Source organism: Perca flavescens, chromosome 1 (assembly GCF_004354835.1).
Source record: "Perca flavescens isolate YP-PL-M2 chromosome 1, PFLA_1.0, whole genome shotgun sequence".
In the NCBI taxonomy this organism is placed as follows: Eukaryota; Metazoa; Chordata; class Actinopteri; order Perciformes; family Percidae; genus Perca; species Perca flavescens.
In genome coordinates, this window is record NC_041331.1 from 40,100,621 (window position 1) to 40,124,588 (window position 23,968).

The 23,968-nt window shown below is 42.4% G+C and overlaps 1 protein-coding gene across 9 annotated transcripts; it reads left to right on the plus strand.

Annotated features, from left to right (window-relative positions):
* Positions 1 to 11,077: 11,077 nt before the first annotated feature.
* On the plus strand, positions 11,078 to 22,543 carry kmt5b (lysine methyltransferase 5B). Of its 9 annotated transcripts, none has more exons than XM_028577047.1 (10): positions 11,078 to 11,099; positions 14,244 to 14,489; positions 14,577 to 14,724; positions 15,551 to 15,716; positions 15,819 to 15,928; positions 17,005 to 17,171; positions 17,325 to 17,344; positions 18,276 to 18,412; positions 19,619 to 19,818; positions 20,974 to 22,543. In XM_028577047.1, exons 2-10 carry the CDS (start codon positions 14,333 to 14,335, stop codon positions 22,482 to 22,484), a joined length of 2,616 nt encoding a protein of 871 aa, XP_028432848.1. In that variant the 5' UTR covers positions 11,078 to 11,099; positions 14,244 to 14,332; the 3' UTR covers positions 22,485 to 22,543. The 9 variants fall into 9 exon arrangements, with proteins under 9 accessions (XP_028432848.1, XP_028432803.1, XP_028432840.1 ...); XM_028577002.1 differs by lacking the exon at positions 11,078 to 11,099 and adding an exon at positions 11,106 to 11,231; XM_028577039.1 differs by lacking the exon at positions 11,078 to 11,099 and adding an exon at positions 11,513 to 11,741.
* Positions 22,544 to 23,968: the final 1,425 nt, after the last annotated feature.

The window sequence follows — 23,968 nt, forward strand, 5'->3', positions numbered from 1 at the left end:
AAATATAAATGTCGTCGCAGCCTTAAAGTGGCCATATTTTGAAAAAAAATCACTTTTTCTGGGATTTGGGGTGTTATTTTGTGTCTCTGGTGCTTCCACACACATACAAACTTTGACAAAAACAACCCATCCATGTTGTTCTGAGTGAGATACGGTTTCTGAATGTGTCCTGCCTTCAGTCTCCTGGTGAGCTGGTCAAAATCTGCACGGCTTTCTACGGCACTAGCCGAAACGAGGGGGCTAAACACTAGCATTGAGTATTCTCAATGGCACAAGCAAAGCACTGCTACAACATACACAAATTCAACATAATCTACAAAAGAACTACTTCCATGTCCCTCTTCTGCAGGTATTCCACGCAAAGTTGGAAGTGTGCCCTCGTTTAGAAGAAGTCTCCCCGCTAATCTTGTCTTGTACTAACTGAAGTTAGAGAAACAGCTAGCTAGCTGATGATCCTTACCTAGCTACTACTGTGCAACTTCCAACAAAGATGGTACAGAAGGGAGATGTCTCACTCTGTAGCTAAAACAGAGCGCTCAACACACAGGGTGAAAAGAGGAGCTGCAGCAATGGTATGGTGTTTTTTGAAAATTAAACCATGTAAACCTGTTCTGATATAACCTCTAAATACAATTATGAACCTGAAAATGAGCATTATATGAGCTCTTTAAGGACCATCCACACAGTGACCAGTGACCTGGCTCACTGTCATGTTTTCTCGGCTGTTAAACGTACAATATGTAACTTTCTGCCGCTAGGGGTCTCTCAACCAAAACAATGGACAGTAAAACTGGACTTTTGATGACGTTGTGAAGTTGCGTGGAATTATGGGAGTTTTTAGTGTTAAACACCTTCGCTGCCGGTTAGAATGCATCAGTTCACGGACGAGTTTCCATTCAAGTGTATTCACGTTACGTTTATTCATGTTATTGTTATAAAATAGCTGCATAATTACGTTTTTCTTGATTAGATTTGTATTTGTAGCTGACCAGTTAGCTAGTGAGCCAGCAAGCTAACAGTAGCCAGCAGCTAAAACACAAAATATTTCACCTTTTGGATGGTTTCAACACCGGGGCGGACGGGGTTTGTTGTAAACTATCTAGCTACTAAACGAGGCTGAGAGACGGGTGTGGGTGGGGGATTGTCGGAGGAATCTCCGCGATAGCGAGCCAGGACATTCAATGCCTGTTGTGCAGCAGCAGAACATCTCCCAGCTGACCCGAATGATCTCCCCTTCACTCTTCAGTAATCTCAACTTTTCGTTTTGGTGCTTAACCCACCTTTTGTCAAGTTAATTTAGCTAACCGTAAAGACAGCTAAACGCGAAGGGGGAAGAAATACGGCAGGGACGAGATTTTTGGCACATACACCGGTAGCGCTACGGACATGTAGCTACGCTATGGATGGCCGCTGTTGTGACCATATGTCAATGGTTGTGGCTCGGTGCTGGGTCTGATATAGTCTGTTTCCCGACGTTTAATTAAACTGCCGTTAGCGTTGTAAGCACCAGGCACTGGAGATAAGTTCTGGCCGGGGGGTTGCTGTAATGAAAGTAGCTGGCTGATAGCTGACTGGGAGCTAACGGTAACTAGCTAGCTATATGTCCCGGGGCTGTTGTCAGCTGTCATCCCGACTGAGTCTCTCTGCGCCGGGGGAGTGAGGCAGACAGACCGGGGTGTGCTAGCTGGCTAAATTAGCATTAGATTAATCGTCTATCTATACAGCTAACATTAACGTTACTAGTGAAGTTATTCGTGGGTTAGCTCAGTCCTGTTAGCTTTGGTCGAAACAGTCATACTAAAAATAACTTTATTAGCGTGTTGAACGATGTTGTAACCTCATAATGTTACCCACAAAGCATTAGCATTAAAGTTAGCACATTGTAGTAACGTTAAGCTGGTATCGATATTGAACTTACAAAATAGATAAGGTCTCTGTTGTATTACTGTGATAAAAAGTGGGATGTAATTAATCACAAAATGATGCTGTATGGCAAAAAAAAGCAGTATTACGGTTTATTACAAGTATTTTTTTTCTTTGACATTGTATGATTTACAATTACTCCTGAACGTATCATCTTGGTGCCAGTGTTCTGACGGAAGTTAGAGTAACTGGAGGGTGAAAGGTTATATGACGCCACTGACGGGCAACTAAAGGAAACGTGCCGTGTCTGAAAATAAAATAACAGATTTCTCTGGGTTTGACATTTGGTGGAAACATTTGGGATAGTGTAAGAACACAACTCATAAAAATATATAACATAGGTATGGTTGTTTTTAGACATTTTAAAGCAGAAATGTTACATATTGTACCTTTAACTGTAAAAACAGCCAAACTTAACTGTCACGGGACTGGTCGGCATTATTCGTACGATATCATACAAAGGTGATGGCGTTGTGACAGTAAAAGAGTCAAATTGAGCAAACATGGCGGTCATCCTCTCTGAACTCTGCGTGTCTCTGTGACCTTTGACCCTCGGCCGACATGTTGCTTTTCTGCTGATTTCACTTCAACTGAAACACACTGATTTAACCTTTTAGCCGGCTAAAGTTAACTGTAACGACTGCTGTCAGGACCCTCACCTCACAGTTACCGGTCCCCAGCCCACAGTCATCTTTTCTTGGCTAAACTTAACTTTCATGTGACCGGTCGGCCGTCACCATAATTTCGCAAGGTATCATACAAATTGTTGTGCATAGGTTTTCATGCGGCGATATCATCTGAACCTGTTCATGGGAATGTGTTTCACTTGTACTTTTACATTATTACTATTATTACATGTCATTTAGCTGACGCTTTTATCCAAAGTGACTTACAATTAAGTGCTTTCAACTCTAAAGGTCCAAACTCCAAAGTAGTAAGTGCAAGTAAGTTAGCTTTAAATAGGTAATACTACAAAGAGCCATATGAAAGTGCAGGTTCAAGATTTTCTTTTTTTTATGTTTATCTGAGGTGTAGTCTGAAGAGATGTGTTTTTAGCCTTCGGCGGAAGATGTGTAGGCTTTCGGCCTATGTGGTCTATGTTTATCTAAGTCACATTTCTGCTGACACTGAAGACAAAGGTGAGCGGCTTTCCTGTAAACCCGCAGGTGCAAAGAAGGATGGGCTCAGAAAATGTTTCTCAGAACATGGCATGACAGTAAACGGTACATTCTACGTACTGAAATGATGACTAACCCAGACCCACATGCTGGAGTTGGCTCAGCAGCGAGGCAAGACAGCTATATTTGTTTCGCACATTTCAGCAACGGGGCAATTCAAAGTGCTTTACATAAAACATTAAAGAGCAGTTAAAAAAAACGATTAAAAAATGTAAAACAGATAAAATACGAGAATACGGAGTCTGTTCCAGATATGTGGAGCATAGAAACTGAACGCTGCTTGCCTCTGTTTAGTTCTGACTCTGGGGATAGAAAACAGACCCACAAGTATTCTGTGTGTATCGAAGCCTGATATATATCATAAAAACACATCAATAAGCCACACTGTTGCACTGGATGACATGTTCCTTCACCCCCACCAGTGTTGATGAGTGAATGAGTCCACTTTTCTTATTTTTTGGGGGGATTAACAATATTTTATTTTTTTAAACAACATAAAAAACAAACAACTCGCAACATGAACACCTCCGCGCCCTTCGTCATCACCACCCACCCAGACAAAAATCCAGAAAAGATGACACAGTATAACTACAATATTCCAGATCATTCAACAGAATAATATCAAAATAGACAATAAACCTTGTATCAAAAATGTATGAATGACAACACCATAAGCCCATCATGCACGTCTCTCCCCAGCACAAAGCTTAATAAAGATCAGGTACTTGACCCAGGTTCTTATCCATCCTGCTAAGGATTGCCCCATCTCCCTGAATAAATAATCTTTGGCCGAATGGAACCGGGGTCCCTGCAATCTAACACAGGTTATTACGTATACCCGTCCAAAATTCCTGGACCTTATCAGAAGACAATAGGACATGAAGTAAGTGAATGAGACCACTTTTTGAAAGCCTCGGTCTCGTCTCGTAAGCAACAGTACTTTTGTCTCAGTCTCGGATAAAGAGGACAACAGCAGCATATATATATATATATATATATATATATATATATATATACACTGACCTAAAGGATTATTAGGAACACCTGTAAGATTTCTCGTTAATGCAATTATCTAATCAACCAATCACATGGCAGCTGCTTCAATGCATTTAGGGGTGTGGTCCAGCTCTAGACAACCTCCTGAACTCCAAACTGAATGTCAGAATGAGAAAGAAAGGTGATCTAAGCAACTTTGAGGGTGGCATGGTTGTTGGTGCCAGACGGGCTGGTCTGAGTATTTCACAATCTGCTCAGTTACTGGGATTTTCACCCACAACCATTTCTAGGGTTTACAAAGAATGGTCTGAAAAAGGAAAAACATCCAGGATGCTGCAGTCCTGGGGGGCGAAAATGCCTTGTTGATGCTAGAGGTCAGAGGAGAATGAGCCGAGTGATTCCAGCTGATAGAAGATCAACTTTGATTCAAATAACCGCTCGTTACGACCGACGTCTGCAGCAAAGCATTTGTGAAGCCACAACACGCCACAACCTTGAGGCGGATGGGCTACACCAGCAGAAGACCCCACCGGGTACCACTCATCTCCACTAAAAATAGGAAAATGAGGCTACAAGTTGCACAAGCTCACCAAAATTGGATATTTGAAGACTGGAAAAATGTTGCCTGGTCTGATGAGTCTCGATTTCTGTTGAGACATTCAGATGGTAGAGTCAGAATTTGGTGTAAACTGAATGAGAACATGGATGTGATGCCTTGTTACCACTGTGCAGGCTGGTGGTGGTGGTGTTATGGTGTGGGGGATGTTATATTGGCACACTTTAGGCCCCTTAGTACCAACTGGGCATGGTTTAAATGCCACAGCCTACCTGAGCATAGTTTCTGACCATGTCCATCCCTTTATGACCACCATGTACCCATCCTCTGATGGCTACTTCCAGCAGGATAATGCACCATGTCACAAAGCTCCAATCATTTCAAATTGGTTTCTTGAACATGACAATGAGTTCACTGTACTAAAATGGCCCCCACAGTCACCAGATCTCAACACAATAGAACATCTTTGGGATGTGGTGGAACGGGAGCTTCGTGCCCTGGATGTGCATCCCACAAATCTCCATCAACTGCAAGATGCTATCCTCTCAATATGGGCCAACATTTCTAAAGAATGCTTCCAGCACCTTGTTGAATCAATGCAACAAAGAATTAAGGCAGTTCTGAAGGCGAAAGGGGGTCAAACATGGTGTTAGTATGGTGTTCCTAATAATACTTTAGGTGAGTGTACAGTGCTCAGTATAAGTGAATACATCCATGCTAAAGTTGACTAAAAAGAGGAATACAAAAATAATCTTTTGGAAATTAATCTTAATGCCTTAATTTAAAAATTAAGGCATAAAAAAAATCCAACTTTTAAGGACACCAATTTTCTTTGTGAATCAATAATGTATCGTAAATAAATAAATGTTCTTCCTTAACATACAGGGGGCATAATTATACACACCCCTATGTTAAATTCCCATAGAGGCAGGCAGATGTTTATTTTTAAAGGGCAGGTATTTCATGGATCCAGGATACTATGCATCCTGATAAAGTTCCCTTGGCCTTTGGAATTAAAATACCCCCCGCACATCATCATATACCCTTCACCATACCTAGAGATTGGCATGGGGTACTTTCCATAAGATCATCTCTCAATGCAAATCAAACCAGCTATTTGGCTAACCGAAATCAGACCATGCCAATATCTAGGTATGGTGAAGGGTATGTAATGATTTGGGGGGGTATGGTGAAGGGTATGTGATGATGGGGGGCGGGGGGGGTATGGTGAAGGGTATGTGATGATGTAGGGGGGGCTATTTCAATTCCAAAAGGCCAAGGGAACTTTATCAGGATGCATAGTATCCTGGAGCCACGAAATAACTGTCCTTTAAAAATAGAAATCTGCCTATTTAACATAGGAGTGTGTATACTTATGCCCCCTGTATTTTAAGGAAGAACATTTACTGTATTTATTTATGATACATTATTCATTCACAAAGAAAATTGGTGTCCTTAAAGGTTGGATCCTCTTTTTAGTCAACTTTAGCATTGTGTATGTATATATATATATATATATATATATATATATATATATATATATATATATATATTATTTAACCTATGTGAGCCCAGTGATTACTGTGTTTTTTGAGTATTTTGGACTCTAAAGTATACGGAGAAGAACAGTCACATCTATTAAACCCAAACAAATCTCTGACAAACTAACAATCAAACCCAGAGGCCACCTGAAGAGATAATGCCCGCCACACATTCTTTGCAGTGTACAGATGAATATTAAAACCCTGACTGGGCAGACTTCCAGCTCAGCTTCACACCTTCATCACTAACAAAGGTCAGGGTTTGTTGAGAGGGGGGGGGTGTATTTAGGTGGTTTCCATGGAAGCTGCTTCCTCACACATGCAGGAGGTGATGCGCCCACACGTTGTAAAGCTCTCTGTAGAGAAAGGCGAATGTCTACACCCACCGGGTTCAAGCTTCTGTAGCAGTTTCCCGGGCAGCGCTCCAGGATCCAGAAGTTTCCTCAGCAGTTATCTGTGTTGCTGGAAGGATCACTTTCACTGTGGTCACCTGTCGCGGAAGCTAATTCCCAAAGATGTCCCAAAAAAAAAAAACGATCAACTGTACGAGCTGTGATTAATGTTTTTCTGTCCCCTCCCCCCCCCTCTTTCTCCCCTTTCCTGTCTTCAAATAAAGGCCACAAAATAATCTTTAAAGGACTATGAATATATTCCCCATGTCCGGGAATTGTCTTTTCTCGTGAGCAAGTGAAACCAAATCTAAGGCTAGCAAAAATCATGCTAACGAAGTATTGCTAACATTATGCACAGGGTCCAAAGTGAGCACCATTTAACTTCTTTATTTTTGGCTAGTTAAATTTGAACATTGAAACCCAAGGAGACTTTACAGAATTACTGTGGCTAGGCTAAAGGAGATTCGTTGGTATTGGTATTTGGATACAGACTTACATTCTAGTTGGTCTCGAGTCCAGCACTACCGTATATGCTTTTATTCTAAACTAACTTTCTCCTTCTGTCTCGGTATTGACTGTCTCTCATTAGGACTCGGTCTTGACTTGGACTTGAATCTCTTTGGACTCTGTCTCGACTAGTCCTGGTCTTGGACTTGTCTTGGACTTGACAAAGGTGGACTAGACTACAGCCCTGGTAGGAGGTGACTGTTTCTGGTGATGGTCTTGTACCGAAACGTTGCCGACTATTAAACTTTATATATTTTTGCAAGTTAGACAGTGTGCAGGAGTTTTCTTCACAACTACAAAAAAAACAAAAAAAATTGACAAACTAACTTCTATGTTATCTATACCACTACACTACACACCACTGAAATTATTTTGTGATTTCTATCTATACATTAACACAGGTTAACATATGAGAGAAATATACGCCCATGTTAACTGGTGATATCACAATTTAACATGGGCAAAGGCACACTTTTTGGTATGCCTCACATACCAAAAACTAACTGATGTACAACAAACATGTACATGTAACACTTTATTCCGTTTTGTGGGTAAAAATGAAACACGTCAGTCATGCGGGTGGGGATGGCGTGATGCCTTTGGTGTGGTAGACCCGGGTTCGATTCCCACTGCGATACATCAACCAGTGTGTCCCTGAGCAAGACACTTAACCCCTAGTTGCTCCACAGGTGTGTGACCTCTGATATGTAAGAATTGTAAGTCGCTTTGGATAAAAGCGTCAGCTAAATGACATGTAATGTAATGTCATGTGCAAAACGTGATCATTTATCATTGTTATTGTGGGCCATCTCATACGAAGAATGTGTAGGCCCATCTCAGCACAAACAGGCTCAACCTGTTCCACATATCTGACAGCAGCAACATATCTGTTATGAAACTCTCTCAGTACATCAAAGCTTTGTAATCATATACCATAATGACCATTTTGTGTCGTCAAAGTAGGCCAACAAATGATGTGTGGGATAAATAAAAGTCAAACTCCAAGAAAATAAGCTTCATATGTTCTTCACTTCAAATAACTAGACTTTGCTGCAACCCACTTCATAACTTAACCGAGACTAAGATAACACTAAGTCGCCCGAGAAAAAACAAGGATCAGCATTTTGCTGCAAAACATTCAAAGCCATATGGTCATAACAATAGTGTATAGGTTACCATAAGACAAAAACCGCGATTCTGGGTCGACACAGACATACTATGGGTCTAATGAAATTGAACACAACTATAATCAGTTGACTTGTGGCACAGGTTGAAAGAGACTGAGATAGGCCTACACAGTCTTCGTATGAGATGGCCCACAATAACAATGATAAATGATCACGTTTTGCGCATGATTGACGTGTTTCATTTTTACCCACAAAACGGAATAAAGTGTTTCATGTACATGTTTGTTGTACATCAGTTAGGTTTTGGTACGTGAGGCAAAGATGAACGTACTTTACTGTTTCGAGGCTTGCATTGCAACCTGTGTTAACTTAGACTAAAAGTCCAATATATAGATAGAAATCCTAAAATCATTCAGTGGTGTGTAGTGTAGTGTTACAGATAACATAGAAGCTAGTTTGTCAATTTTTTTTTGTCCATGACATCCAAGGTTTGAATCCCAGCTAGATCTCTAGTGTGTAGTTTTGTTTTATTTGTTTCCGTTTATACAGTATGTGTCGTATTTGTGTGGATAATGCTTAAACGGACATGTATTACACATAAACTGGTGATGGTTTCAGCGATATCCATTATTTTGTCTCACTTGCAAACACTTTGTGAAAATGTGAACCTCTGGCACTCGAGGGGCGGAGGCAGAGCAGAACGCAGGGCAGGGCCTTGTTGAATATTCACTGATTTCATGCAAATATCACCATTTAACATGATCACCAGCTAAACTGGCACACTGGCATGTGTGTGTGTGTGTGTGTGTGTGTGTGTGTGTGGGGGGGTGTGGTAGAGCGAGGGAGAAGTGAGAGTGTGACGGCGATTAGCTTCGGAGCGAGTAGCGACTCTAGAGTCATAACAAAGTGTCTCCCCTGTGTTTTCTGACCACGGTGGGAAATCTGGAGCAGGATAAGTTAACCCTCTCTTCAATTTCATGATGTTTATGGAGAAGGAGAACCAGGAAATGAGTCGGGGGGGGAAATGCAACGCTACCAAACTACAGCCAAGCAACCTGTAGTTACATTTTTAGAGATGTGCGCGTCAGGCTAGGCAGAACCATAAAACGGCCTCTATGGTTTCTATCAGGGGAACATCATGCAAACTGAACAAAACACAAACAGTTGCAACATTATTAGAACTGATTACATGATGACCTCAAGTATGAAAACAATTTCAATATTAATCACAATAAAAAAATAAAGAAAGGAAGAAAGAAAAATGTAAGGTAATGTAAGGGTTGCTCCAAATTAGAAAATAAAGCTTCATTGATATCTGCCAGCTCTTTAAAGCTATAGTGCGTAGTTTCTGTCGCCCCCATGAGGAATTCTAAGCAATGACAACAAAACTGTCGGAGGGTCCACATTTAAAAACATAGGCTACATTAAAGTGCTCATAATATAATATAAGCACTTTAGGGCATAATTTTTTATTTAAAGCATAATATGAGCCTCATATTATTCTTTTTGGCTTTTTCCCTTTCCTTTATTGTGTTATATATCTTATGTTGTGCACGTTATAGGTTTACAAAGTGAAAAAGCCCAAAGTCCCCCCCAAAGGGACTTACCATCTCCAACAGAAAACACTGTTCACCAACTGCTCCAAACAGCTCTATTGTAGTCTAGCCTTTACTTCAGAGACCAACGTGGTCACTTTGTAACACACGTTATAATGCTCACCTAGCTGCTAGCATGGTACACCCTCATACTCTGCTTCTGACTGGCTAGTAGTCCTTACCTAGGTACTGTCAGGGCACGCCCTCATACTCTGCTTCTGACTGGCTAGTAGTCCTTACCTAGGTACTGTCAGGGCACACCCTCATACTCTGCTTCTGACTGGCTAGTAGTCCTGTACTCTGCTTCTGACCTAGGTACTGTCAGGGCACGCCCTCATACTCTGCTTCTGACTGGCTAGTAGTCCTTACCTAGGTACTGTCAGGGCACGCACCCTCATACTCTGCTTCTGACTGGCTAGTAGTCCTTACCTAGGTACTGTCAGGGCACGCACCCTCATACTCTGCTTCTGACTGGCTAGTAGTCCTTACCTAGGTACTGTCAGGGCACGCACCCTCATACTCTGCTTCTGACTGGCTAGTAGTCCTTACCTAGGTACTGTCTGACTGGCTAGTAGTCCTTACCTAGGTACTGTCAGGGCACGCACCCTCATACTCTGCTTCTGACTGTGCATGTGCGACTCCCAACAAAGATGTAACAGCAGTGAGATGTCTCACTTTGTAGCTAAAACAGAGAGCTCAACACACAGGGTGAAAAGAGGAGCTGCTGCAATGTGCAGTACAACATAAATATGGTGTAATTAAACCATGTAAACCTACTCTAGTAAAACCTCTAAATTATGAACCTGAAAATGAGCATAATATGAGCACTTTAAACATTAAACTCAACACATTTAAAAATTACATTAAATATTAGTCTAGAAACAAAGAAAAACTAAAGATTCCCAATTGCAGGACATTCTACAAATATGAAGCTCTAAGATGTATTTTTATTTCCTTGTTTTTTTATTTACTTTTTAAACACTAGACTACTTGTGCTTTTCCTGACTATTTGACAGTAGCCTAGTAAAAAAAAAAAAATTGTGTGGGTGTTCACTTATAAAATAAACAAACAATTAAACTCATTAAGTGAATTCCAAAGGATAAATCAATGATATGGAACAATTAACAACAATGTCCATCTGGCTGGAAGATCGTTTGGTTCTGTTGACTGTAGAGGAAGAACTGAGGAACAGCCTATTTACACCATACACCAAGAGATGAGTGAAGAGGAGGGACATATTCTAAATAATAGGGCCTAGTGCAGTGAAGGGAAGAAGTCTTAAGGTGATGTGGTTCGAAGATCACTTGTTCTAGCTTGTTGTGTTGAGGTTCTGCCGGGTTCTGCGTGGAACGGGGCAGGCAGAACCTCACTGTTGTTTGCCCACAACCGTTGGATTCTTTAAGAAGCGCAAAGAGGTTTGTTTATGCAGCACTACTTTTGTGTACATCCGACAACTACTGGCACAGACTGAGATAACGATTTTCGACATCTTTTATTTATAGAAAGCGGTGAAAAGTCGACAACAACGTTCACTCTTAAAGTTTCAGACTGTATCATTAAGTACTGTTTCTCATTTTGGTCCCGACGGACGACAACGGTTGCGTATTTGTTGGACCTATTTTCTTCTGCGATGGCAGTGCTGCGCCTTTCTCTCGGTAGATGCTAGATTGCACCCGATGCACGTGTGGACGTCCACCCGGGCATACTGCGCAGGCGTCAACACCATTCAACTGACGTTAATGCAGTGTTTTTATGTTCCATACACTCTTGGTTTCCGGTGTTGTTAATAATTTACCCCCAATTTCGGATCACATTACTGTTGGAACATGTTCGATTGTGTAGCATTTGGTTTAGAAGGGGGTTTACTGGGATTTCTCACGGACGCCTGCGCGGTATGCTCGCGTTGACGTCGACACATGTATCGGGTGCGATCTAGCATCTACCCTTTCTCCCCCTCTCTCCGCCATCTTGAATTTTAATGTTAATTTCTTAAAAAAAAAAAAAAAAAAAAAAAAAAAAAAAAAAGATGTGTTTCCTGTGATATTTTCGTTTAGGGTGCCGTGTGCCAATTTTGGATTAGTTTGAAGGAGTTTTATTTCGTGATTGTTTTTACAAAATCACCTTTGTGAGTATTCTGTGTTTGTTCTGCTTCCGCTGTCCACTCGAGACATTTAACCAACGCGTGAAAAATGCTTTCAGCTCTTTAACTGCTCTCTATCATGATAAATAATGCCTGCACCGAGTCTCTGGTGATTCTGCTTCCTCTGATGACCACAGTTGATCGTGTCTACAAGGGTATCGGCACACAAACTAACTTTTAATTCGCTTACAAATGGTAGATTTAGCCTATTAAGCTAACTAGCTAATGGCTTCCACATCAAACAAGCCAAGCTAAGGCAGTGTGTGTGTGTTAGCCAGCTGCCTGCTGTGGTCCAGTGGCTTGCACAGGTACCGTAACGTTACTGGGAATCAAACTATCAGCTTTTGCCGTCGAATATCTGATGCACATTATATCGTTAGTGGGAGAAAACGTAACGGTGTTGTGTTATTATCGACTGTGTTGTTGACTGCTAGCTGAGGGAAGCTAAGTTAGCCTTTACATTACTGAAGTTAGCTAAGTTTGATGCTAGCTAACACAAACCAAGAAGTAACGTTGATGTTGGATTATTTAATGTGTATTTTTTTTTAAACCAGGCGTTTGGTTAACGTTGGCCTTTTGGGTTTTATTAACGTTAGTTGGATGTTAGCGTGCTTAATGGGACGTTTCTAAGCCGATTGAGATGTTGAGTGATTGTATTGTGGTGTAATATCGTTGCCGTTAACTATCACCATCCGTGTAACGTTACTTGTGTTGTAGTATGGGTCAACTGCTGATGTTTTAAGGGCCGTTTATGGCTTTAAACCGGCAATTGCTGCAAGCTAACCACCACCGCCACGGCCGAGCATCTATCTCCCCGGCGTCGCCTTTTGGTGGCTAGCTCCATGCTAACGGAGGGTCTGTCTGTCTGTGGGTGGGTGGAGACAAGGCTAGCTCTACCTAGCCACTAGAGTTTTTTTGATCTAGATCTGGTACAATGTGGTCTTGATGTGGAAAAAAAAGACAGCTTTATTGCTTAAGCTAAATGTCTAACACTCTTTCACAACAGTAATAGGTGCAAAAAACGGAGGATCAGTCGCTCAGCTATGTAAGTTATGTCTCCTTTAAGTTAACTTCAGCGTCGTTGGAGAGACGACAGTTGGCAAACAATGCAAGCTATATATTGATAACTCTTGATACAATCTCGGCCTCAGCTTCCGGGTTTCCACTGCCTGTCCTGATCCCCGTGGCGTGTTGTGGTTTTATGGTGGCTAACGTTAGCTTCCGAGCTAAAATGCGAAGCTTTATGCATCGATTACTAATGAGATGACGCTCCTCGCAACGCAGTTGCGCATTAGGAAACCGCATTACCCTTCTGACGTACGTATAAATATTGTATGATGCGTTTATGTGATTTATAAACGTGATCGTGTTCATGTGAGTATATCTGATCCATTAATTAACAAAGCGATACTGTATGTGCCTCTGTGATGGCAGCTGAGACGTTTGTGTTGCACCTGACCGTAAGCCAGTGCATTATTTGGGGTTAACACTGAGCGGCGCTGCAGGATCATTTTAAACTTGTTTCCTTGACTGCTTTTCTGTGTGGAAGAAGTAGCAATACCACACTGTATTTTGATGCTAATATTTTGTATATGTGTACTTTTACTTAAGTAAGTTTTTGACTTCAGGACTTTTACTTGTAACAGAGTATTTTTACACTCAATGTACCAAAAGTTAAAAGTAATCATTATGCAGAATGGCCCATTTCAGAATCATATATATTATTATATTATTGGATTATAATTATTAGACTTAGACTTCTCTTTATTTATTGTTTTCGGATGACTCCCGCAAGGGAATTAGATTTCCAGCAGCAGATTTCAGCAGCTTACAAAACACTTGTATAGAAAATAAAGAGGTATAAAAAATACAGTATAGAAAATACAGTATAAGAATAACAATAAACTTTTAGCTAAATATAGGAAGTAAACAAAAAGTAAATAAACAGTAAAAAACAATAAACTACAGATAAATAAAGATGAATATGTTATTATTATTATTATTATTATTATTATTATTGCTTCGTTAATGTAGTCATCACTTTATTCTTGGAGCTGGTAAATATGGAGATAATTTTAATGACTACCGGTATATATACTGTTGGGTATTTGAATTCTATAATTTATATTTTGTATCCATGATCTTAGATCTGCAAACTAAGTAAAGCTGGCAACACATCCAGCTGCCCATTTCCTTTCCATTTTGTTTTGTATTTCTTCAGTCTGTGTAAAGTAATTAGAGGTTTATTGGCATCTAGTAAAGTTTGTTGTTTTTGCTCTGCCTCCAGGTTTCAAACGCTAGACCCCTGTCTTCCCCACTCGAGAGTGTTTCTTCATCTCGGAGACTAAATGCAACTGGACCAGGGGGCTTGTGGGCATGAAGTGGCTGGGCGAATCCAAGAACATGGTATTAAATGGCAGACGACACGGAAACAAGTTGACCAGCGAGCAACATGTGAGCCAGACTCGCTCTCAGCACTCACAGCGGGCTTCCCTGCGCCACAACAAAAACCGAAGCCGACGATGTAGCCGCAGTGAGTTTAACACGTTTACGTTAACAAGTGGAACAGATTCTACATCAGTCCCATATGCTAACACCAGTCTGTGTTTGGTGTTTACAGGGTTTAGTGCAGCCAGTCTGGAGGCAGAGAGACGCTATGTGCCCTCATCAGGAATGACTGCCAAGGAGTTGTGTGAGAATGATGACCTGACCACGAGCCTCATCCTGGATCCATACCTGGGCTTTCAAACTCACAAAATGAACACCAGGTCAGCGGATTTATCACAGCGGAGTCAGTGGATGTGCAGCTTCATCGCAGTCATAGAAAAGCATTCTTATTCATCATCACAATTATTTTGGTCAATATTGAAATCACGACTATTTAACACTTTTGGAGAGATGTTGCATTTATAGAACTTAAACATTAAAACAGTTAAACAAAAAATGTGAAATTTCCCTTTAATACTTTTCCGGTTGAACTTTTTGAATTCCCCTTTCGGAAAACAAGAAAAAAAAGGTTTACTTGCTAAATGTAATGTGGAAAATAATAGTATTTCTCGACTCCATTGTTTGTTTTTTATCGTTAGCAGCCTAAATCGAATTTGTTATCAAAATTTGATTAATTGCACAGCCTTACATTAAAGGGGACGTAGGGGATTGGGAAGATCCAGGACTTAGCCAAAGAATTTGAACATCAACATCATCTCAGTCCCTCTCCTTTTCTGCTAGAGGCCAAATGGTCTCCTAAGCCCCTCCCCCCCCCCTACAAGGGAGAATGAATATATGTGCATGAGCAGTGTTTGGCACGCAGTTAGACACCTCCCCCTGGCCCTGATTGGTGCATCTGAACGGTGAGCTGTGGAGTTTTGCAAATCCCACTACAGGCTGTAGGTGGTGCCAGAGGAGCTGGATTTTTTTTTTTTTTAATTACCTGCTTCATGTAGTTCTACTGGAACATAGGGTCAGTTTCGGCAAATATGACAGAACATTAGTTTTATAAGTCTTACCTACTGCATCTTTTAAGATGTATTTTATTTCAGATTTTTACTTTTGTATCCCCTTTTGTTTTGTGCCTTCTTTAATGTGTCCCCGCAGATTTCGACCAATCAAGGGAAGACAAGAGGAGCTGAAGGAGATCATTGAGCGCTTCAAGAAACACGACAACTTGGAGAAAGCTTTCAGAGCTTTGACAACCGGGGACTGGTCCCGAAATCTTTTTCTCCACAAGACGAAAGCTCAAGAAAAGCTCTTCAAGCAACATGTAAAAAAAATATTCTGAAAGATCGTCCCTGTTTTTGTTGTTGTTGTTTTTTTTATTCCAGCATCACAAACAATCCGATGACTAACTTTATGTCTTGCACAGGTATTTGTGTATCTGCGGATGTTTGCCACAGACAGCGGGTTTGAGATTCTCCCATGTAATCGCTATTCATCAGAGCAAAATGGAGCTAAAATTGTGGCAACAAAGGAATGGTGAGGACATGCTGCCATCTGTTATTTCTGATTAAAACAGCACCACAAGTCAACACGCTATTGGCCCCCACCCACTAAAGGCATTTAACTGTTCTAACTCCATCTTTGGCAGGTCCCAACGGGCTGTAACACTGAAAAGCATCTCTTATGCTATGAAATACAAAATACGAGTTGCTTTTTCCTCATCCCGGTTGTCCTTTACAACCTCGTCTTGTACACAACTCTCTCTCTCCGTCGCTGTTGTAGCTGACCGGGAACTCGAAGGCGGGTCTTCCTGCACCGGCGTTTCATTTGCGGTTGCCGTAGTGTGGCCGACTCGCACGTCAGTCTGCTTGCTGTGCTATCCTCGGTACATGTTGCTAACGGCGTACGACTACAGGTTTCCAGTCAGAACACGCGTTTGTGAAATTTGGTTCCGTGTTACGTGCACCAATGCCGTGTATTCTGCATGCCCGGGGCCGTGACCCCGCCCCGACTTGTCATAGTAGGAAAAGCACATCTGAAATTGATAACCTTAACGATGGCTCAGTTCCATCAAGTGTCCCAGTAAGATATTTCAGTGAGTCAGCATGCACAATACCAGGACCTCTCCTAAGTGGAATGCAGCCATCATTAATGGGTTTGAATAAAAAGGTCTATATCACAAACTGTTAGCTAACTGTCAGCCCTAGCCTGCACGTATATAGTAGGGGTGTGAATCTTTACTGGTGTCACGATTGGATATCCCGATGCGTCACCTATCAATATTATTATATATTGCTACACCGGTTTTTCATCAACAAATTCAAGCAGTGAGATATATATTATTGGATATGCTCTTAAAAAAGACAGTTCCTGAATGTAGCGAAGTCTGAACACAGCAGACAAAAAAATACAAGTAACATCATTAGGCAATATTCGTTTATGGTCTGTCGCATCGATGCAGAATCGTCCAGATCCGCATCGCGATGCAGTGATTAATTTCAACACCCCGGGCTGTTCTGGATACACGGCAGCTATAATTCCCTTTTGAACCAAGGTAATGCAGCCTACTTTTGCGGTGTTCAACAAACTATTCTCTTGCCCTTGTTTTACAGGAAAAGAAACGACAAGATCGAACACCTGGTGGGATGCATTGCTGAGCTTTCAGAGAGTGAGGAAAACATGCTGCTCCGGCACGGGGAGAATGACTTCAGCGTCATGTATTCAACCCGCAAGAACTGTGCGCAGCTCTGGCTGGGACCAGCTGCGTTCATCAATCACGGTATTAGTCCTCATAGTCTCTAGTGCTCGGGGGGCGATTAGTACTGTAACATGGACTGAATGAATCGGGGGAATTGTTTCCGTGTGTCTTATCTCTGCTAGTCCAGTATTCTATATAATGATACTAATTTAATTGTCTTGATTCTTTTTTCAGATTGTCGACCAAACTGCAAGGTAGGCTTCTTTTTAAAAAGGTCTCTTCAAGTGCTCATATTATGCTTTTTCCCTTTTATTGTGTTGTATATCTTTTTGTGCACGTTATAGGTTTACAAAGTGAAAAAGCCCAAAGTCCCCCCCAAAAGGGACTTACCATCTCCAACAGAAAACACTGTTAATCAACTGCTCCAAACAGCTCTACTGTAGTCCAGCCTTTACTTCAGAGACCAACGTGGTCACTTTGTAACACGCGTTATAATGCTCACCTAGCTGCTAGCATGGCACACCCTCATACTCTGCTTCTGACTGGCTAGTAGTCCTTACCTAGGTACTGTCAGGACACGCCATCATACTCTGCTTCTGACTGGCTAGTAGTCATTACCTAGGAACTGTCAGGGCACGCCCTCATACTCTGCTTCTGACTGGCTAGTAGTCCTTACCTAGGTACTGTCAGGACACGCCCTTATACTCTGCTTCTGACTGGCTAGTAGTCCTTACCTAGGTACTGTCAGGACACGCCCTCATACTCTGCTTCTGACTGGCTAGTAGTCCTTACCTAGGTACTGTCAGGACACGCCCTTATACTCTGCTTCTGACTGGCTAGTAGTCCTTACCTAGATACTGTCAGAACACGCCCTCATACTCTGCTTCTGACTGGCTAGTAGTCCTTACCTAGGTACTGAGCATGTGCGACTCCCAACAAAGATGGAACAGAAGTGAGATGTCTCACTCTGTAGCTAAAACAGAGAGCTCAACACAGTGTGAAAAGAGGAGCTGCAGCAATGTGCAGTACAACCAAAATAAACCTATTCTGATATAACTTTTTAAATACCATTATGAACCTGAAAATGAGCATAATATGAGCACTTTAAGAAAACATAAATCATTGGATCAGTTGCTGTGAAATGTGAAACCTCTGTGAATGAACACATTTGTATTTTTTGTTTAGTTTGTATCGACAGGACGGGACACTGCCTGTGTGAAGGTTTTGAGGGACACTGAACCGGGAGAGGAAATCTCGTGTTACTACGGAGACGGGTTTTTTGGGGAAAACAATGAGTTTTGTGAATGCTATACATGTGAACGGTGGGTGTGACAACAAATGCACTTTACAGAATGTCTTGAAGGTGTTGTCTGTGCAGTATAAGTTTATATATGTGCCATTAATTTAGACTACAGGGTCTAAGTTCGGTTAATTAGTAAGAACGTTGTCAAAAAGTGATCACCAAGTACAAAGTCACTATTTTCCAAAGTAAAAGGTGAACAGTCCTGTACCCTGGGGGCTAGTGGGGAGCTCCATCTTAAGATTGAGAGAGAAACTTGAAGTTGAACAGCTATTCCAGGCTAAGGTCTTATTACTTCACCTATCCGGTGCTGCTACATACGTACTTTGGGACACAGTCACTGTAACATTCAGACACATCAAATATATGCACACAACCATCACAAATCCAGAAATTGATCAGTAGGCCCACGAGAGGAGTGTAAGATGGATAGCATGTCCGCTTTCGTGATCAGTGCCTTTTTAACAGCGCATCTGCACAAAAAAAGTGTTGACAAAACGCAGGGGAAGTGTGGAGAAATTGCAGACTAAGAAAAGACCTTCAAGTAGATGCTGCCAAATATGCAAAATTTCCTGATACGCTTGCCGCAGGACCTTGTTAAGTACCCAACGCTGATGGTGGTGGTGGGCACATGGAGGAGGATGAGGAGAGGGAGACGACAAAGCGGCGCACGACAAAGAAACAGACGAGTTTGAGGGCAAGCTTTCCGAACTCTTTCCTTCTTTTTCTCCGTTTCTTTGCAAGCAGGCTCAAAAGCAGCTGTTCTTCTTCATCAATTGACTCCAATATCATCTTAGCTGCTGTTGACATTGACGTCAACACACCTGCCAGTTCTCCTGCCTTCTTCTTCTACTATGTAGAAATAGCAAAGTCTGTAGCCGTTCCTCAGTTGCGACACCTCTGTTCAGGAGAAGACAGCAACTAGTGTCGCGACCACCATGCACGTGTATGAACAGTTAACGGTGCTCCCGTGACGTCGCACTGCCGCGTGACAGGTCGGGAATGGCGAGTATAATGAACGCTTTAACGTGCCAAAGAAAGTTTCCAAAAAAATCTAGAGGCAGATGTCGCCAAATGTGCAAAAAGTACTGTCCCGCACCAGCCCCGGTTGAGCCAATGCATGAAAATATGAACTTTAATCCAGTGTTAAGTAAAGCTGAATTAGTGCAATTCCTTCACTCAACTTTTCAGTGATGTTTTATCATTTATTTATTTTGTTGATATGCAGACGCGGCACTGGTGCTTTCAAATCCAAAGCTGGCCTGCCAGTGGAAGTGCCGGTGATCAACAGCAAGTACGGGTTGCGGGAGACGGACAAGCGTCTCAACAGGCTGAAGAAGCTGGGGGAAGGAAACAGGAGCTCAGATAGTCACTCTGTAGGCTCCCACACCGACGTTGACTCTCAGGAAATGCCAAAAACACATCAATGTAAGAGTCCCCTAAATATTAGCGTATATATCAATATTCCAACGCTGTTGGTATATTTACGCCGTGGTTTCAGATCCCAAACTCAAAAACTGGGACCGAGAAGAAATCCAACCTGGCGGTGCAGGTAAAGGTAGCTTTACACAAATGTACTGATTATCAGAGCTCTGCTGTTAGGGATGTAACAAAACGATTCACGGTTTTAAGTTCACGATATGATTTTCTCAGTTTTTTTTTTTTCCAACAGAATAAGCAGCTCCTTGAAATAAAGAATTTACATTGAAACGCGGAGGTCTTATAATTCCAAACGACATTTTCCCGATAAAACGGAGTGGGTTATAGCTGAGGTAGGCTGGCTACAGTTGTATATTAGATTATATGTATTTAGTAGGGATGCAACAATGCACTCAACTCATGATCCATACGTGATTTTAAGTTAACGATATGATTTTCTCAGGATTTTCACACATTTCAAAGTAGATCTGAAACTCTGATTTGTTGATTAATCAGCAAAAATGCCCGAAAATTTAAGTCGCAGCATCTCAAATGAGAAAATGTTATCACAAAATAAATACTATTAAGTTTTGGACTCTACTCACAAACGGAATGAGCCGCAGACAAATGATGTGTCCTCTTATCAAAAGTGCAACCGAAATTGTATTTTATCTTTTAAATAACAAACATTATATCAAAAATGTTAATTTTGGAAAGAAATTTCACATCAAAATAACTAGAAAGAAATCTCTTCAAATACATAAACTAAGAAGATGTGACGTCTGAAGTCAAACTAGTGAAATTTAAAGTAGATTACGCCCGCGGACGTTTAAAAACTGCTTCAAGATTCATTTTTTAACTCAACCGGTTGTAATCTTTACACATTTCTATCCAATTTTTAACCGATTCACGATGCATCGTTGCATCCCTATTAGCTGTACAAAGATTTAATACTTGAAGTAATGAACAATCAATGTCTTATTTTTTTATTTTAGGGATTCTTGCAATCATATTTAACTATTCTATCATTCTCCGTGTAGTTGTATTGTTAATGTTGAGGGACGAAATCAAAAAATATGTTTTTGATTTAGTAAATCAGTGTAGGTGGGTTTCTTAAAAATGTTATAAATACGTAATGTGCAACATTTGATCTTTTCCCGGCAGCTGCCAGAAAAAGAACATCATCATCATCATCATCTGGCCTGAAGTATAAAAACAGGACTCAATCCAGACAGACTTTGTCAAGAGCCCTTACTACCTCATGTTCAAAACAAGGTCGTGTAAACAATAACAGGGTACCAAAGAGACTAAAATCCCAATCCAAGCCTTCACTAAGTAAAGTCCAGTTGCGGAGTCGCAGGAGGGGTGCAGAGCCCAAGGCGTTGGCCAAAGGAGAGACTTGCCAGCTGGGTCTCAGGGACTCAAAGGTGTCGCTTTGTAAAGGTGTCACCGTGAAGAAGGAGAAGGATGGACAGGAGCTGGTGCAGCAGACATTAGGCCAGCGGGGCTGCCTCACCCGTCACGCTGCCAAGGAAAATTGCAATCTACCGCACGTGCAAGGCAGCCAGTGTTCGACGTACAGAACTCGCAGGTCCACAAGGACCCTTGTAAAAGCCCAGGAAACGGCAGCTGGCGTTAAGCTGGAGCCCAGTGCTATGGACGGCTTGAGCCCAGTCCCTGGTGGAGTGGTCATTAAAACGGAGCCAGCCGACATGGAGGAGTACCTCCGCCACGGAGTAGGGCTGGAGCAGCTGGCTTTGGACCCTGGCTATGCCAGAAGAGGCTCGTGCACCAGGCGAAAACGGCTGGCACGGCTCCGGACCGAGCGGACGATCAAATGCGAGGACTCGTACGGAGAGCCCTTCATCCCGGTGGCTGCTGGCCACGCCCCTAACTTCTCAGACTGTGGCAACGTGCTGCTGAGCTTCTCCGACCGGCACAGGGACTACAACGGGGTTTCCAACGGCAGCAAGTCCCTCCGCAGGGACAAGGGTAAGAGTGGCTGCCGGTCGCAGGACAAAAGCAAGAAGAAGCGTCAGATCACGCGATACGACGCTCAGCTGATCCTGGAGAACAGCACGGGCATCCCCAAACTGACGCTCCGCCGGCGGAGGGACAGCAGCAGTAGCAAGACCAATGACGCCAACGACCCCGTTGGCTCCTCCAACCTTTCTGCCTCTACGGTCAACTCGGCCTCTTCCAGCAAAATCAGCATCAAGTTCAGCAAGGACCACGACAAGGACAAAGGCAGCTCATACATCGCCAAACTGAATAACGGCTTCGCCCCCGTGGTCCACGGTAACTCCACCAAGCTGAAGATCCAGCTGAAGAGAGAGGACGACGCACGGAGGATATCCCAGACGAAGGCGGACCAGATGTCCTATAACGGGGACATGGGCCAGAGTCTGGAGGCCCGGCACGGTGGACATCGGACCCAAAAGGTCCTGGCGGAGCCGTCATCTGACGAGGACGACGAAGACGGCGACGACGAGGAAGAGGAGGACGATGACGACGACGACGACGACGAAGATGACTACTTCGACAATGAGTTCGAAGACGATTTCATTCCGCTTCCTCCAGCAAAGCGCCTCCGACTCATTGTGGGTAAAGACTCCATAGACATCGATATCTCCTCCAGGAGGAGAGAGGATCAGTCTCTGAGGCTCAATGCATAAGCTGTGGAGCTCATCACTCCCAACTTTCCCTCTGTAAATAAAGATGACTCGCTAATCAACTGTTGTGTTGATGTAAAAGAAGTACAGTAATTTAAAAACAAACAACAACAAAAAATTGCTGAAAAATGAAAGAATCTGAATGAATGTTTTTAAAAGGTGCTGTTGACCTAAAACAAATCTCTGTTATTCACTTTTGTTCATCGTTAAGTTCCTAATTTAATTGGAGTTTCAATTGCATTAATTAAGCACAAGTTTGCTCACCGAGTCCCGGGCATTTAGGGCATTTTCACCCCTATAGTTTGTTTGTTCTGGTCCGAATCGGACGATGAGCTTGTAAACTTGGAGCAGTTTTTCCCCCTTGGTTTAGTTTCGTTTCACGCCAAGGACAGTCAAAGCGAACCCAAAAGCATCATTACGTGGCACGCAAGAACGTTCACTCCGCTAATTGGTCAGATGTGTCTGGCGTAGTGCATATTTCTTTCATCTCCACGGTCAAACCAGCTAATTTCATCTAAAGATTTTTCACCCATTGTTTTGCGAGGGACATTGTTCACCGAGACTTCGCTGTGCCGTGCCGGCATCCGTCTCCCAACTTCAGCGGCTGGTTTTGACCACGGAAATGCAAGTGACGGCGAGCTTGACAGTCAGTTTCTGTGACAGAAACATTACAAGCTGCTAGCTCACCTGACTCCGTCAGCTCAGACTGGTGGAGTACACACACACAGATAGGGGTGCAGTTCAGGGTCGGATCACGTTCTCACCACAAAACTCCAGAGTTGGGTTGAAAGCGTACCGAGCAGGGTTCAAAATTAGCACCATCCACCAGCCAAATGCTGGTTAAAATATGCAAGTGGCTGGTAGACTGGCTTAACTCGACAGCCTAAAAAACCACAATGGCAATCTATGGAGCGGCTGGTAGGATTTAAACCTTCTAGCCATTTGGCTGGTGGACGAAAAAGTTAATTTTGAACCCTGGTACCGAGACTAGGGTTGGGTATTGTTTTGGATTTTAACGATTCGGTACTTTTAAAACTATTCCGATTCGTAAACAGATTATTGAAAAACGTGCATCAAAGATGTAATATGTTTATTACCGATCACGTGCAGTGAATGGTTAATATGCTTTTACGTCCGTTTTTGGTGAGCCCAGAGAGAAAATATGGCATTTTTAAAAGTAGCCTACATTCATGGTAGCTAGCTATCGGTAGACTACAGAGAGAGCGTGGTATTTTTACGTCCGTTTCGGAACGACGGAGGGGAAAATAACTTCAGTCGACACATCAAGTGGAACCAAAATTTGCGTTCTAATCCGGTCCGATTCCTACCGGTTGTTTAGGAACCGGTTTCGGTACCCAACCCTAACAGAGACCCCACCCTTCAAGGAGGTCTTGGTACGCTCGTTTGGTCCGTTTTTGGTCCGTTTTTGGTGCGCGCTTCAGTGCGATTGCTGCATTCACCCCTGCCCAAACGGCCGGAAAAACAAA

Coding starts and splice junctions, on each gene's coding strand:
- kmt5b (XM_028577047.1), top strand. CDS start 14,333: ATGAAGTGGCTGGGCGAATCCAAGAACATGGTATTAAATGGCAGACGA. Junction 15,929..17,004: donor ATTGTGGCAACAAAGGAATG/GTGAGGACATGC, acceptor CTTGTTTTACAG/GAAAAGAAACGACAAGATCG. Junction 17,345..18,275: donor ATTGTCGACCAAACTGCAAG/GTAGGCTTCTTT, acceptor TTTTTTGTTTAG/TTTGTATCGACAGGACGGGA.